Source organism: Podarcis liolepis (assembly GCF_965112155.1).
Source record: "Podarcis liolepis genome assembly, chromosome: 6".
Classification (NCBI taxonomy): domain Eukaryota; kingdom Metazoa; phylum Chordata; class Lepidosauria; order Squamata; family Lacertidae; genus Podarcis; species Podarcis liolepis.
Window position 1 is genome coordinate 24,317,466 of NC_139559.1, and position 17,679 is coordinate 24,335,144.

The following is a 17,679-nucleotide window of genomic DNA, read 5'->3' on the forward strand; positions in this document are numbered from 1 at the left end:
TAACCCACAGTGCCACCCGCGTCCCCTAAAATGTGTGGTAAGGAACTGCAAAAAAGGGGGGTTGACAAATGCCTGGCAGAACACAATATGTGGCTTCGAGGGGGTGTGTATGAGTAGTTTGGTGGGTCACAAGTTGTGGAGGCCTGTGCTACAACCCCAACTGAGCCAATGGCAGAAATGTGGTCAAGGATAGCAAGCCAGCTTTCCCCAACCTGGTGCCCTCCAGATGTTTCATACTACAACTCCCATTAAGTTCCAGCCAGCAAATCAAATAGTAGGGGTGGTGGTAACTGTAATCCAAAGCATCTGGAGAGCACCGGGTTGGGGAAGACTGTAATGAGCCATCCAAAGAAACACCCAGGTAAAGGGAGGCAGTTTCAAACTAAGTGTTAGTCTGTGCTGTTGTGCCTTGTTCTTACTATTGCAATTATCCCCGCCTTCCCTTTGACGTACATGCCCATTGCCTTATGTTTTCATTGCCCTTAGGCTAGTTTGCTTCCTGCTTAATCTAGTCTTCATGGCCTCGTGGATTGGCTTTCAGCCAATGCCAGCTCCTCTTCTTCCATCCTTGAAAAACCCCACTTCTTAATGAAATAATCAATCTCGCACAAGAAGATCACTAGCGAGAGCTGGAACCGGGACAAAAAGAGGCAGCAGTTAAACGGTAACGATGATTCACGCTTGCTGTTCTTGCTCAAGACATGTTTGTGGACGTCGAAATATCCCTGATGTTGGCTCGGGGAAATCCTTTGCAAAAGCACCATCAAGTACCTCTTCTAGCACATTAAAGAACTCCCATGGTCCCATGCTGACCTGCGTCCTTCTATGCTCCTGAATGGAAGTGATGCCATCAGATTTAATCCCTTGCAATGGAACAAGGGTCTGATTCATAGCCAGAGTGGAACAGTGATAAAGGATTTTAACCTGGCAGCCTCTGGGCCATAATGTTCCAGGAGAAGATAATCATGCCATTCAAGCAGAAAGAAGCAACAGGGAATTTTGGTTTGTGGCTGAGTTTTGGAGTGGCCTAGTCACCAGAACAGTTAGCCCAGGAGTACTCCTGGGTGTCATTTTTTTGTAGTGCAAAGAATTGGAAGTGCAAGAATTGCCTGCTTTAGCACCAGGCCAAAACTGCAGGAAGAATTCTTCCAGAAAGCTGATTCTGACATTTCACGGTGGGCTTCCAATTGCTCCTTTGCTGGAAACAAGGTACGTTCACAATCACACATCAGCTGATAGGCAGTAGGAGGGGGAAGCAGTTTCCATTTGAGAGGCACACTTTCAACCTCCAATGTCAGAGGCTGAAAGGATCAGCATGGAGCAAGCTTTGCAAGCTTCCCACACGCCCCCTTTCAACCTCTGTGTCTCTCACTTTTCTGCAGAATCCAGGGCGCTGCTTTTCATTTCCTCCTGTGCTATGCTGATTTACTGCAGTCCCTTGCAACCTCTGCAACCCCAGAGTTGGCCATGACTGGATCTATTGGTCAGGGGTCCCTTTACTTTTACCTTTAAGGGTACTTAAAGTAAAGGGACCCCTGACCAATAGATCCAGTCATGGCCAACTCTGGGGTTGCGGTGCTTATCTCACTTTATTGGCCGAGGGAGCCAGCGTACAGCTTCTGGGTCATGTGGCCAGCATAACTAAGCCGCTTCTGGCAAACCATAGCAGCGTTTACCTTCCCACTGGAGTGGTACCTATTTATCTACTTGCACTTCGAACCGCCAACCTCCTGATTGGCAAGTCCTAGGCTTTGTGGTTTAACCCACAGCGCCACCCGCGTCCCTTTTGTAAGTACCCTTAGTCGTGAATAACAAGACCCGGCTGTTGTGGCAGTTTTGTTTGCAATCTTTTATTTCAACTAATAAGGCTGGACCTTCCAAATGAAGATGCACAGTACATGTGAAAAGGATCTAGGAGTCTTGGTTGACCACAAACTTGACATGAGCCAACAGTGTGACGCGGCAGCTAAAAAAGCCAATGCAGTTCTGGGCTACATCAATAGGAGTATAGCATCTAGATCAAGGGAAGTAATAGTGCCACTGTATTCTGCTCTGGTCAGACCTCACCTGGAGTACTGTGTCCAGTTCCGGGCACTACAGTTCAAGAAGGACACTGACAAACTGGAACGTGTCCAGAGGAGGGCAACCAAAATGGTCAAAGGCCTGGAAACGATGCCTTATGAGGAACAGCTAAGGGAGCTGGGCATGTTTAGCCTGGAGAAGAGGAGGTTAAGGGGTGATATGATAGCCATGTTCAAATATATAAAAGGATGTCACATAGAGGAGGGAGAAAGGTTTTCTGCTGCTCCAGAGAAGCGGACACGGAGCAATGGATCCAAACTACAAGAAAGAAGATTCCACCTAAACATTAGGAAGAACTTCCTGACAGTAAGAGCTGTTTGACAGTGGAATTTGCTGCCAAGGAGTGTGGTGGAGTCTCCTACTTTGGAGGTCTTTAAGCAGAGGCTTGACAACCATATGCCAGGAGTGCTCTGGTGGTGTTTCCTGCTTGGCAGGGAGTTGGACTCGATGGCCCTTGTGGTCTATTCCAATTCTATGATTCTAGGGTTGAGCTGCACGTGTTTTATTGTTGATGCTTTTTATAAATGATTTCCAAGCAATAAAAGAGTGCCACAAAGTACCAAGAGTTGCATTTGCAGCCTGAGAGTTGCAGGCGTGTCAGACATCTTGCCCTTCACATGGACTTACCCAGGTTCAGAAGGGAAAGCTGTGGCAGAGAGAGGAAATGAATCTGCATTCCCCAGGACCTGAGCCAGAAGTTCATCTTTCTCCAGCCCAAAAAGAAGTCTTAGTGACCCCATGTAAAAATAACTCAGAAAGTGCATCCTCCCCGTCCCATATAAAAATCAACTTGCATCTCAGAGGATACATTTCTTTTCCTATTAACTCCAGGTTTACCATCGCTTTTGAAAGCACCAGGCCAATGGCAAAGCTGCATTGGAAACAGAACAAAGGGAAGTTTATGGGAATGAAGGGCTGATATGGAAAGTATTTCAGGGGGAGTTTGTGGCTCTCATTCTTTCCAAATCCCCTATTTCCCTTTGCCTCCCCAGCCTCAGAACCAGGCAAAGGAATCTGGATAAATAGAAATAATTAAATCAAAACGGGGGGGGGGGGGGAGGGAGGTTGCTCCATCATTGGGTTCAGCCACCCTGACTTTGCACCAGCTTAGTTATTTTATTAATTTTAATAAAAGTTCACCAGACATATTTACTAAGGACAAAGAAGAGATTAAATGGAATGAAAAGTTTAAGAAGCAGCCCTTGAAATAAGTAAAGCAATAAATAAATCTCTCGATGTGAAAACCAGGCAGCCCAGTCTACCGCATGGGGATGTGGCTGGATGTAAAGTTTTGAAACGCTGAGAGCTCTGAGGTCTATATCCAAGAGGGTAATTACGAAATGAAGCCATTGCTGTAACTCCTTAGTTCTCATGCCTTAAGCATCCACCCAAACCTGTGTGCATGTAGCAACTATATCCCTTCCATTCATTTTTGCTCCTCTTCCCTCTCCTTCCTCTGTGGCTTCCCCATGTTGAGTTTTATATGCCAAACTCCTTGGGGCAGGGACCAGTCCTCTTCCATTCTGTATAGTAACGTGAATACCATTGGAGATATGTGTGCCTGTGTGTAGGATGGTAGCCTGTAGAAGCTTCTGCCTTACCATCAGTGGTGGGTGTATTTTAACTGGATTTTGAATAAATGTGCAACTAATTGTCACTGTTCTGAATTTTATTGTGTTGCTATATTCCTTAGTGCAGGGGTCAGCAACCTGCGGCCCACGGGGGTTGTTTAAATGGCCCGTGAGCTGCCCCCGAACCAAGCTGCCTGCTCGGCGAGTTCCCACACGCTGCGCTAAACTAGCGCAGTGCAGAGCGGGGGCTCATTTCCGTGGTACTGAAATCGCGTCTGTGCAGATGCGATCCAGCTCACAGAGCGATCTCTGCGGGAGTGAACTGGCTCGGGTGAGGGAAACTTTGCCAACCCCTTCCTTAGTGGGTCATGCAAACCACCATTCTGAATAATGCTTTATATCGAGTAGGGGGCCTTAGGGATGGGTTTATGGAACCGGGGGGGGGGGGAGGTGGCCCAAAAAGGTTTGGGAACCACTGATGTAGGCAAAGGTAAAGGACCCCTAGATGTTTAAGACCAATCGAATTCGGCTATGGGGTGTGGCTCTCATCTCTTCCTTCAGGCCGAGGGAGCCTGTCTGCAGACAGTTTTCTGGGTCATAGCGCACAGTCAACCGGTTACCTTCACACCACACTGGTACCTATTTATCTACTCACACTGGTATGCTTTCGAACTGCTAGGTTGGCAGAAGTTGGGACAAAGCAACAGGGAGCTCATCCCATCACACGAATTAGAACAGCCGACCTTATGATCAGCAAGCCCAAGAGGCTCAGCAGTTTAGACCACAGGGCCAGCCACATCCCCACCATTGATGTAGACAATACTGAGTTTGAGAGGTCAATGCTCTGACTCACTGTAAGTCAGTTTCCTATGTACTGATCAGTTAGAAGCCTCATGCCCCTTGGTGTCCTGTTCCAATGACTGAATCCTGCACCACAGTGCCAAATTTGCTAGAGATGTCTGAGGAAGCACTTGCTCCACCAACACATCCGACGAAGCTGCTCACCTGCAGCAGGCAGGCACATTTGAGGGAGGCTAGCTGGCAAGATACGATCTAGCAGCACAGGAAACTGCGCTTTTAAAAACACTCAAGTCGGAGGGTATCTCCGGAGAAATCGTACTCGACAGCAGGGCCCCATGAACTGTGCATAAAAGGCTTTGTCGCTTACAACAGGAAAAGCCAACTCCATTAGCAGAATATATCACATCAATCTGGGAGCGTAGGAAGTTGCCAGTCAACCCTGCCACAGATGAATACAGAGGATTTGGAACTGAAGTCAGATCTCCTCCTCCTGGCCAGGGATAAACAGACATATACATAACATGCCATTGTGGGTTACACTGATCCTGTGATATGGCACCAGTACTGAAATGGACTCCAAGGAGGAGCCCTGCATAGATTGCCTAAAAGATCACCTACCTGAAAGATTGCCTTCCCTTGCATAAACCTGCAAGGCGCTGTGCCTTACAGAATTTCATATAGGCTCTATGTAGCCTATGGTTTAAAGGTAAGAATCCTATCCATCACTTCACCCTCTTTTGCCCAATGACATGCAGCCCCCAGGAAGTTGCCCTGGGCTTAAAAAGGTGCCTCCCCCCCCCCTGCCCCATGTTGCATATACTGTGGTGTGTGAATGGGTGTGTGTGAAGCAATGGAGGAAGTTGTGCATTTTGGACCCTTTGGACAACAGTCCAACATTTGCCAACTTTTAAATTGCAACAGAAGCGCCAGCTGCTTTTCACCTTGAGGAGATGCCCTTGTGGAAATTTATATCCATATCTGGTTTTCACTAGAGGCTCGTCATCTTTCAGTCTCTGCAATTTTGAAATAAACACAATCTACAGTGGGAGGTGGGGGAGAGAAGCAGGGCAATTCCAGCCCCTCTCCCGAGAGACCAGTTGCCTCGCGCCCTTGCTCAGCTCTCACCTAGCAGCAACCCTTTCTTTACATTGCCTGAACTGTTCCCATCCCAGCTGGTCATGATGAGAACTATAACCTTTAAGAAGTGGTGCCTGAGCTTCCTTTTCCTTCCTCCCCATCTCCCACTTTCCTTCTTTCAGACTGGAATCCTGAAGTCAGAGGAAAATCTTGCTACTGATTTTTGTAAACTGCTATGGGAGCCTTTTTTTTGGTTTATAAATGAATGAGTGAATGAACAAAAGACTAACCAATCAGTCCAAGAGCTTTTGCTGGTGTGATGATTCTTTGTTTCCTCTGTGAATCATCACATGGGAGCAATGACATTTAACTAAAGCCGTTTTATGGCTTTAGGTAGCAACCGAACACTCAGCCTAACAACATGAGGGGCCATTTCTCAAAGCAAACCAATGATGTTATTTGAAGGACTAATTGCACATCAGTAAACCTAGGTTTGCTACTATGCTACAGCAGGGAGTTGTAACCAATCCTGGCTCAAGAATAGTGCACCAGAGTGATACTCATGTTTGCTGTTGCAGGCAGGCATTATTTTGGGGGTTATGCGTCACCCTGAAATATGCAATGTGTGTCATGTATTGATCACCTTTAGTGATCTTTCATCCAAAGAACTAAAGGTGAGGATGGTTCTTATCTCCACAACATCCCTTGAAGTAGGTTAGGTTGAGAGGTAATGACCAGCTCAAAGTCACCCACAATGAACTTCCTAGCTGAGTGATAATTCGAACCTGGTTCCTCCTTGTTCACCACTCTAATCACAACAACATATTGACACTTTCCCAAATTTTGTTAAGTCTGGACCCTTTAAGTAATTCGTGGGGAAAATGTTCACATATATACACTGGTGTTTTCCCAGCTGGCTTTCCCAGTTGAACAAATGATCTTTACCACGAGTAGGGTTTTAGTCTTGTTTTAAATGAATTTGCTGTTTTTAATTGTTTTTATTATCTCATGTGTAAATCACCTTGAGACACTGGTTTAGAAGCAATAAAAATTGTAATTAATGTATGAGGACAGCAGAGTTTCTCATCTTTGTTATTAACAGAACAGATCAAAATGACTTGAGATTCATATTGGGCATAAGTTTGTGATCTCACATGTCTGATAGTGGAAAGTAGTATATTGTAAGTAAAAGGTAAAGGACCCCTGGATGGTTAAGTCCAGGCAAAGGCGACAATGGGGTTGTGGCACTCATCTTGCTTTCAGGCTGAGGGAGCCGGCGTTCATCCAGACAACTTTCTGGGTCATGTGGCCAGCATGACTAAACCACTTCTGGCACAATGGGACACCGTGATGGAAGCCAGAGTGCATGGAAACGCTGTTTACCTTCCTGCCACAGCGGTACCCATTTATCTACTTGCACTGGTGTGCTTTTGAACTGCTAGGTTGGCAGGAGCTGGGGGAGAGCAACGGGAGCTCATTCCGTCATGGAGATTAGAACCGCCAAACTTCTGATCAGCAAGCCCAAGAGGCTCAGTGGTTTAGACCACAGCACCACGTCCTGCAGTACCTCAAACATGAACGTTGGTGATGCTGCACTTGAAGGGAAATGGTTACTACAGCGTTTTTATTTGCACTGGCACGAACACATCATTTCAGTGAGGGCAAATCTCCCAGAACTGAGCTCTAAGCAAAGCCTCTGACCTCAGAGGCAAAGCTGTTGACACCGGCATGTTTCCAGATATAAAGTTTTGGGGCACAATCATAGTGTCAAATCATGTGAAGCTTGGACACAGCTTGCATTTTTTGACTTTACACGTCTCCAGCCATACCTGGCCTGAATTTGTTTTCCACAGGCTACCACAGAAAAGAATGGGGAGAGGCTGTGGCCCTCTCCCTCCAAACTCAACCACTATTGTATTTCAATTTTTAAAAACATCATTCCTTCAAATCCTTGTTTCTCCTCAACATACCTTAAAAGCTGCCTTGAGAGGGCTGTGGAGGGACAGCACTACCTCTCTCCAGGCAGGCAGGGCTCGTCTTATGTCCTTATGAGAATGAGACGTGTGACAGTAGGTGTTCAAACTGAGAAACACATCAATCACCAGGCTTTTTTGGAGTCCACATTCAGGCAACGCCTTTATCAGGACCAACCAAAATAGCACAAAGTAGCAAGCACGCACCTCAGTTTCCCAGAACTTTTAATCAAGCTGGATGTTAAGCAAAGCAGGGGTTGGGGTGAAGGGCAGGGAAGGGGCCGGGGAAATAACCTGACACTGAAGCCACAAAATTTCCATTTAGTCACAGGCCTCATTTGCCTGTAGGAGGTAGCAGATTTGACTAGACTGGGTGCTATGTAGGTTTCAGGTTACACCTAAAGCTATCTGGGACAAATACACCTAAAATGGTTAATTCACCTTTTTAAAAAAAATATGAACCACCAGCACCAACTAGGATCTGTATCTTTGTTGTTGTCTAGTAGTTTAGTTGTGTCCAACTCACATAGGTTCCTCATTGGGTAGAGAAGTGTAACATGGCAGGTTTTTTTATACAGTGGTACCTCGGGTTAAGTACTTAATTCGTTCTGGAGGTTCATACTTAACCTGAAGCACCACTTCAGCTAACGGGGCCTCCTGCTGCCGCTGCGCAGCCGCCGCATGATTTCTGTTCTCACCCTGAAGCAAAGTTCTTAACCCGAGGTAATACTTCTGGGTTAGCGGAGTCTGTAACCTGAAGCGTATGTAACCCGAGGTACCACTGTATTAGCAAAACTGAAGATTATTTTAGGTACCATGCTATAGATTTTTTTAAAGCCAAGAGCCCAGCTTGGGACCTTCCTTGTGTGCATATGCCTGTCTTGATGTGCAACAGTGTGCAGAAACTAGCTGACTCTACAAAGGTAAAAAATCACATTTGTTTTCACCCACACCCACCGCTATAGCCAAGTCCTGCAAGAACTCCAAAACACAGGCTTCATGGGTCCATGTGCAAGTAAGCATTGTCATGTACAGACCAACCCAAGTAGTGTCCACATAATGGATCCTCCCTGGCATTGATGAATCATGTAGGACTGGTCTCTGCAGTGCGTTGCTCCTAGAGTGCATTGCCCCTGTTGCAGTGCTGCTGCGGTGTGAACATAAAAGCTCTGCTGGGTCAGTCCAGTCTTCTGCTCCCAGTGGCTGAGAAGGTGCCCCATAGGGAGCCCCAAAGAAGGAAGGGTGCGTGGCTGCCCTCTCCCAGTCTTGTGAGAGGCATACCACCTCTTGACACTACACCAGTTGTAAGCATTAGCTTTGCTTTTGTTCCCTTTTTATAAAATACAAGAATCAAAAGATATTTATTTTCACAATCTCCCTGCTTACCCTCTCTGGGTTGGTTCACACATGCGCACATCCTGCAGTCAATTACAGCTGATGCGCCTGCAGTTCATCACTCAACGCTGCAGTCGCCGAATGAACTCCTTGCCTCCACAATTATCTGCTGTCACTTGACCCAAGTTGTCCGGAGGAAGGCTAGAGCTGGCATTTCTCCCACTATGCAAGTGGTCAGGGTTGTGTGCAAGCTTGCTCCTTAGGGTTTTCAAAATGAGTCATGTGCAACCAGGAAGTAAGATGTTAAGATAGGCTAGCCGCTAGAGAACCAACTTGATGCAGTAGTTAAAAGAGGGTTGGCACATCTGTAGCATCCCAGATTTTGTTGGGACTACATTCCCATCATCTGTGACCATTGGCCTTGCAGGCTGGAGGGAAAGAGGTTCCTCATCTCTGGGCTAGAGTGCCAAACTAGGACTGGCCATGGAACTCACTGGAGGACCTTGTAGCTTAGAACATGAACATTGTGCTAGGGGAGACACTTCCATCAGTATTAGATGGTGGGAATGGGGAGAAAAAAAATGGTTGTGACATCTACATGACTTCTGGTACATTTCTCTGCTGCTCTAAATGTTTTTATGAAATAACTTCCATTTCCACCATTTCATGACAGAAATTGTAGGACACAGCTATTGACCAGATGGATTCTAATCACAAGCATCTTTTAGGTCCTTCTCCGGAAAGACTCAAAGCCACTCCTGCACTCTTTTCACATCCTCACACCCCTTCCTGGAGACACACAGGGAATCAGATAGCAATGGCCTACAATGCCTTTTCTTCTTTTGTATTATTTACAGAGCATTATAAATAGAACGTTTTGTCCTCCCACATAGCTCTGGCATTGTCCAATGAAGTGCTTCTGGCATATTCTGGTCAGCATATCAGAGGTCAAATATTTAAGCATTTTCTTACATTTATAGAACACCTTTCTTCCATTGTGAAACCCAATACATGCAGTCCAGGAAGTCTGCCTCCAAGCCAGGCATTGACCATCCTGACCTGCTCAGCTCCAGGAAGGTGGTAGCATCAAGCCACCTATAGACCACACCCTGGGACCGTATTATCTCCTTGCTACAGGAGAATTTTGGAATGCTTATCTATTAGACTCCATCAAATTGTATTATGAATAATCAACTGTGTGCGCACACAAAAATTATGAAGGTGCAGATACATGATGCCAACTAGAAGCTCCATGAATGTCTGGAGCTCCCATTGTTGGTTACATCAGATGGAATTTCATGAGCAAATGATCTTCCTGCCAGTGTGAACCCAGCACTGCACTGGTACATAGCCCATTTGTTTTGATAATTTGGAATGTTCTCTGTACAAGTTCAGGCATTTATCTTCTCTAGGTCTTGAACAGTCATTTTATATCCAGCCAATGTTCTCAGGCATATAGGGAGACCTTTTCAAAGGTGAAGAAACACAGGGAAGCAATGCATGTATGAAAACACTGTTGATGGAGGAGCCATTTGTATCACACACCCCTCAATCTTACTGCGTACAGCTGAAGCATCAGCCTTTGCCAACATGGTGCCCTACAAATATTCTGGATTCTCAGCAGGCTGACCAAACAGCCACTGGTTGGGAATTGTGGTCCAAAAGAAACCTGGAGGACAGCACATTGGTGAAGACTGAGCTACGGTGCCTTCAGGGATATGCTGGATATTCAAATGAATGGCAGTGAAGGCAGTGATTCTGCCCTCTTGCTGTACTTATCATCACAGGAACTCAAGGGTGCAGCAAGGGCACTGGAAAACCAAGTTCCTTACTCTCCTGTACCTACCATCATCAGGGCATCTGGATAGCTGTGAGTACTGCTGATCTGATCTTGGCTCCAATTTAATACTCAAGGGCAGGGTGAACTTCTGAAAGACTGCCTGAATAGCAGCTAAAGCACGTATACTTGTATTTTTCAAGGCTGCCAGGCCTGTGTATGCTTTCTCCATGCTCTCTCTCCCCTACTCCAATTTTAAGGTTAAGTTGGGCAAGAACTGTAGTTCAATGGTAGAGCACATAATTTACCTACAGAAAGTCCCACGTTCAGTAGCCAGCTAGGGATGGGAAGAAGTGGAATCTTGCACCACTGCTGCCAGTTAGCCAACCAAGTGGCATTCAGACCTTTGGTACATCTAGCCCACTGCCACTTCTAGTTACTGGCAGTGGTTTGCCTGGGGAATATTCCTAGTCCTGGAGATGGCGGGGATTGAACAGTAAACTTCCTACATACAAAGCAGATGCTCTATCATGACTTAGCAGCCCTTCACCATGGATGCAGAGTTTGAAGGTATAAGGCTGGTTCCTATGCTCATATGCAATGTAGGGACAGTGAACTCCACGTCTAAGCTGCTTCTGAGTGCTTGGGGCCAAATCAAACCCTGTTGACTCCCCTGCCAACTAGAAGTGGTCTAGGCCAGGCTAGGTGCATATTATGGAGGTTTTTTGTATGCTGTACAAAGTGATTTTTGGTTTGTGGTCAGCTTTGGACAGGGAAATGTGTATGGATGTCAATACCCACCATTCTAATGGCAAACTTTGTGCCTAACTTAAACACAATTACGGAAGCACTACAAAGCGCACACACGCAAAACCAGATGCAGAAATATCAAATGTCAACATGGAATGTTTAGATTCAGGATTTTTGTCAAATGTTAAGAGCTTGGGAAACTTTTGTTCACCACCCGAGTGGGCTCAGAAAACATCACAAACAATGTCAAAATACAACAAACGTTATCTAAAAGACTGTTGAGCACTCTGACCTTATTTAAATGACTGGATGAGAAGAGATGCATTTCTACACTGCAAAATGATGGGGAAACAACTTCATGGCTTAATTGGATCTGAAGCTAGAGAAGCTGCTGGTTCTTAACTATTTATGGAATAGATTCTCCAAGACTGTTGCTATCTCTCATTTGGCAGCATTGTTTCCACCAAGGGCCAATGCATCACTGTATCGAGAGGCCTTGAAACAGATGGATTTCCTACTTGCCTTAAATGCAGACAAAAGGAGGAGGGAACCCCTGGTGGGAAACACTCTCCCCTGGGATTACAGGCTTGTTCTGAGCTTCCTGTCAATAACTTCAGGCACAGAATAATCTAACGCATCTGATTAAGATGGGATGCGGTTGGAGTCAGTGGGGGAGGAACATGTAAAAATAGAAAACGTGTTTATAATAGGCAACATTGTTACAACTTCAGAGAAATAAGGCTGTTTTCAGAGAACTTACATATTTGCTGCTCTCACCAATTTTTTACCACTAAAGTTAAAAAGAGGTGGGAAGGGGGATCTCCCAAAGGAGATTTTTGAAGGTATTATTGTGGGAAAGACACAGCTAGGCAGAAACCTTCACTAAATGCTCCTAATGCAGTGGTTAGACACAAGCTAACTGGGAAGAAATTCCCCATTAGAAACAGAGGGATGAGCACAGCACCTTGGCTAAAGCTGTTGGAGTGATGGGGAGCTGATGCACTCCAACTCCATCCATCCCTAGACATTCACTATCACTACTGAATTACCCAAATATAAACCATGTCAACTGCTCCGTTCAGTCCAAAGGGTCCATGCCAGCAACTTGAGGTTGCTACCTGCACTGCATAAAGGTGCAATTCCACTTGCTAGCCCATTGGGCAATGTGATGAGTAACCACAGTGATAATATTCGTCATGCTGTACCAAGTGAAATCTGGCACAGCAGTGGATAAGCGTGTGAGCTGTGAAGTCACTGGCTGAGTGGCCTGAGGCAAAGCGCTATAGCCCTGTCCGGATGCCTCGCGATTACAAAATGATTGAAAAGGACTTGCCCACACTTGCTGACCTCGCCACCTCTCCTGTGCCCCCCCCCCAATGTGTTGGGAGGAGGAAGGTTTGAGCTATATGAATGTAAATTTCTTATGTGATTTGGGACCCTTGTTGTTTTGTGGGGAACACCCCAATAAGGCTTAGAATAACTTCTCATCTACAACATGGACGCATTGACCTACCTTATCCGAATGTTGTAAAGATTACTGCTAAGGAGAATATACTGAACCCTTTTATTAAAAGGCATCAAAGCAAACCAGTTCCAGTGGTCAAGAGGTGGACAGATCTCCTGTCTATAGTTTCTCCTTATACCGCCTTCATTTGTCCTAGAGAAGGCTACTCCAGGCCTTTTATGAAATTCTGACTAACAAGCAAAATGATCAAACCGAGCATGCATGCATAAAAACACTTGTATAAAAAATTTATTCTGTTCACAGGGCCAGTATTTTCTTGCTATGTAAATGGAATTTGTAGGAAGGTGAGGCAGGTATACAGAATACATACGAGTCTCCTTACCTTTACCTGTTTACATTACCTGTGATTCTGAAACATTCATTTCAGCATCTGGTTTGAATGTGCAAATTTAAGATAAACCAACCTCAAACGGGGATTTAAAAAGGCCCTAAGGGCTGCTGTCATGCCTGATTCATTTGGAGTGGCAGTGCCAAACAGCAGCAAGGTCAATGGTCCTAGAATGCAGATTAGCACCTGTAATACAGCAAATTGAGTGCTGCCCAAGATCTGACAGTTTTTTGTGGTTAGATGTGTATGGCTAGTGTTTCCAATTATCCATACCTTTGAATATTGGTGGTTTTGAGGCTCCAATTTCTTGTGGTTTCAAGCATACCCAATTCTTGATGCAGGCCATAAGTGCCAATTTAAAAAAAGTGAACATGTGTCCTGTCTTTTGTACAAAGGCACAAGATGACATACCAGTCAACTCTGTCTAAGCAGGTTGACTAGCGATGAGTTCATGTTGGAGAATGCCTTAGCTCTCCAAACTCTTGAAAGCAAGACACATGGAAGGTGCAGTATTCTGAGGCTCTCCAAGTCAAGAAAGCAAATGGTCTGATCTCTATAAAAAGTATAGCTATAGTCATCTTGAAGAATACAGCGCTTCCTTCCTAAACAATTGTCCTTGTTTGCTTCTAGAGAAGAGTGTCAAGAACCAGCCATGAAAAAATTGTTCTGGCTGTGGATTGGAGCTAGAGGGAAATCTTCAGAACCAGGCTGCCCCTAGATAACTTGATATATATGTAGGATACAACATGCAAGGCACTGTACAAAAATACCCAGAGAACTGGCAATCTACTATTTGGCTGCCAATGTCTATGGTGTAGAAGGCCACATGGAATCTTGACTGTGCCTCCGGTCCACAGTTCCTTGGGCATTTCATCCTAGAGCGCCTCCACACCCCACATCCTTCCCCAAAGCATCTCCTGACAGCTATTGGCCTGCAGCCAGCCATTCAGCTCTCTGGGTACAAGAACACACAGATGCTGGCATTGCGTTAAGTTGTAGGAATTTATTTTAAATAACCTACAGTTGATTAAAAGGGGATTCATGATAAAAATAGAAGATACTTGTTGAGGAAAGACTGCGGGAAACTTGTTTTTGCACCACACTAAGCTAACAATGCCTCTAAAACTAATGGATTATAGCAAAAAAGGTTTCACATTAAAATTCTGCTTTAATTTTTTTTTAAAGTTTTTGTACACAATTACAAAAGAAAAAAAATAAAAAGACCTAAGATCTTGATTATTTTTCCTTTTTTTTTTTTGGACCAAAGCTCGCTTCCCTCAAAATTTTATTGACCTGTGAAAGTTCTTTTTACACAATAAAATCTTTCAAGTAAAAGAGAGGAGGGTGGAGTTTTCTTTTTTTTAAAAAAGGAGGGAGAAAAGAAAAACAACCCTGCCAAAAAAGCAAAACAAAACCCACAAATGTGGATATTCCTGATATATATATATATATCTATATATATATAATGTACTCAGAACAAAGTATGATGGGAAAACATTTTGTTACCAATTTATTTGTACTCATAATGCATCAACCCTCCCCAGCCCATTCCTTCCTACCCCCTGCAAATCTACATGATCTTTAAGATCAAGAAAAAAAAAGCTTAAATATTTTAAAATAATTAAAAGTAGTAAAAATTCACATTAACAAAAAAAGAAAGAAAAAGAAAATAACACTCAAGTCAGGAAGGATCTTCCCATCATGCTTTGCTTTGAAGAGATGTTGTATTTTTATTATAGGTTTTCAATACCATGATGGTGGCAAGTAAAAATGAAAACAACTGGGTGTTTCCATGATGACTGTTGTGGCCAGAGCCAGTGTGCTGAGAGGGCTTCAGTTGTGTTAAATTAATTGAGGGAGACGGGGTGGGAAATTAAGGGAATCCATTTTCTATTAAAATATAGAAGTTATTGCAAAACCCTAACTGTAAAAACACACCAATATCTCATTGGATTCTGTATACAGTAGCTAATGATTTCCAAGCTGCTCAGTGTAATGGTGAATTTGCCTGGCAGAAGGTTAACAAATTCCCCCATCCACTTGTCCTCCCCCTCCAGAGACAAAAACACAAACCATACAGCTAGAATTTGGGTTTCTGAAACAGGTTTAAATAAGTTGTCCATAGGACAACTGGCTCAGCAACTCTATAATATTTCCAGGCCTATCTTTTCTCAAAGATGTTGGGTATTTCATCAGACACTCGCTTTCCCCTCCCGACACCCCCCTCCCCTCCCCCAAATATAAAGGACAAGTAAGGCTCACAGTTTTATCAATCTCCCTAAAACCAGGCTATTCCCCTTCTCATTCATAAGATTCAGCCCATTAAAATCAGGTTAGAACTCAAAGTCTTCATCTGCCATGTCAATTGCCCAGGCAAATTTCTCCCGTTGGGTTTTGTTATAGATCTTCTCTATAGGTATTCCAAATTTCTTGCACCTGGAGGGAGGGGGAGAGAGAGAGATAGAGAGAGGAATAAAAAGGATGAACAGCAAGAGGTGTGTACAGCCAAACAACTACAAAAGTGCATCCCAGCAGAACCAATGCCTCTTTTCCTTTCAAAGACTAAAGCAAGGCACTAGGATGGAGGCTGCTCTTTCTTCCCCAACAGGCAAGAGCTTACCAGGCAACAGAAATCCTAGGATCCAGATAATTTAGTTTGGAGGTCCCCAAGGCAATCTGCTTGTTTTCCTCCCGGTCTGTAGCTTGGACCTCCAATTTCATCAGCTGTTCTGCAACCCTCTGTACTGCTTTCTTCTTACTTTCTACGGTCCTGTGAGGGGCAAGGAGATACTTTTTTCAGGTGGGAACTATAAATGGCTTTTCTTTCTATGGGAATGAAGAACACCCGAACAGACCTGCTAGGTGAGACCAAAGGCTAATCTAGTCCAATATTCTGTTTCCCACAGTGCTCAGCCAGATGCCTCTGGGAAGCCCATAAGCAGGCCATGAACACAAAAGCCCTCTCCCTCAGTTGCTCCACAGTTACTGGTGTTTAGAGGCATGTGGTCTCTGATCCTGAAGAAAGGCTGCAGCTATCATGACTAGCAGCCACTGATAGCTTTTTTCCACGACAGGCATGAATTTATTGATTCTCTTTTTAAAGCAGTCTAAAAACTACATACTGTGGTAGCCACTACGCACTGTGTGATAAAGGTTTTTTCCCCTGACAAGTAAGGGGAGACATGGTAGAGATATATAAAATTAGGCAGGAGGTAAAGAGGTTTTTTCCTTCCCTTCATATAGTACCACCCCAGTGACAAGGTGAGCCATTTGAACAGAAATCTCATTCTGAGCAAAGTTGGTTTCCCTGAACGCCATGCAGAAGTGTTTGGATACACGCGAGCGTCACAGCAATGTGACTTACTTTTTAGATTTCTCATCCCTCCGGACCTTGGCATCGGCTTTGGCGCTTTTCAGTTCTCTTTTGGCATCAGCCAGCTGTTCCTTCTTGGCATCAATCTAGGGAAGGCAAAACACAAACAGAAAGCAGGAGATGGAAGGTGTGGAGCTGACAAGCTGCAAACAGCTAGTAGACTTTTGTCTCCATTGGAGTTCTAGATACCAAGGCAGCGTCTCTGTCTAACACACTTCACTGGGTGTCCAACAAGCCTTTTTTTACCTTGACTAAAGTTTCACAGAAGAGCTGGCTGGGATTTACATTTTCAGATAGGCATGCAAGGATCAAACTTGCAGAAGTGATTACCAGGACTTTAGATACCAAACTTATGGCACCGCACTTAGAAAGGAACATTGATTCACTTACTGTGAGTGGCATAAGAAGATATCCATTTAGAGGGCTGTTTCTATTGATTTGCCCAAAGCAGGGAAAAGTGACTTGAATAATCTCCTCACCCAAGCTCCTCTGTGCAGTTTGATCCATGACTAAGCTTGAAGCAGAGAGTAGATCAGGCAGCCATCATGGCAGACAATGGTGTGGCAGTAGCTGTCGCCCCACACCAGCCTAGAAAGCCCATTCATGGTATGTGAGCTATTATTTGTTTCTTAGGTTGCCACGGGAGATAGAGCAACATGGGGAGCCTAGGTGAGATCTAAGTGCAGGTTCTGAAGAAATATAAATGGTCCTCTAAGGTGGAGGCTGAATGTTCTGGAGGATGCTTCTTCTGAAGGAGGCCTTTACAAATGCATACAGCTCTAAATTGTAAAGCCAGGCGAGAATAAATGCAGACAACCATGTTGGTACAGCAGCATCAATAATGTCAATGTTAGTGGATTCCTGGATGCCCTAGTGGCATTTGCTGTGATCTGCAGAGGAATGGGCAAATGCTGAGTTTCAAAGGCAAAGGGAGAAAAGTATATGAAAGAAATAGAGTAAACCTGAGCCCAAAGCCAGAGAAGAGAAGAAAATGAGGGGGAAAAGTCATCTTTGGGCAATGGCAGGGACTAAACTGAAGGAGGCACTAGGGTGAGGATAGCCTATAAAAATATTCAAGTCACATGTT

At 44.6% G+C, this 17,679-nt stretch overlaps 1 protein-coding gene across 1 annotated transcript in view; it reads right to left on the bottom strand.

Moving 5' to 3' along the window:
• Positions 1–13,097: 13,097 nt before the first annotated feature.
• TOP1 (DNA topoisomerase I) overlaps positions 13,098–17,679 on the bottom strand; it is a 73,167-nt gene continuing 68,585 nt past the window's right edge. Inside the window, exons 19-21 of the mRNA XM_083508061.1 lie at positions 16,584–16,678; positions 15,840–15,989; positions 13,098–15,655 (exon numbers count right to left, since the gene is read on the bottom strand). Of these exons, the coding sequence (XP_083364187.1) occupies positions 15,553–15,655; positions 15,840–15,989; positions 16,584–16,678 (348 nt within the window). The 3' untranslated portion in view covers positions 13,098–15,552. The remainder of the gene's footprint in view (positions 15,656–15,839; positions 15,990–16,583; positions 16,679–17,679) is intronic.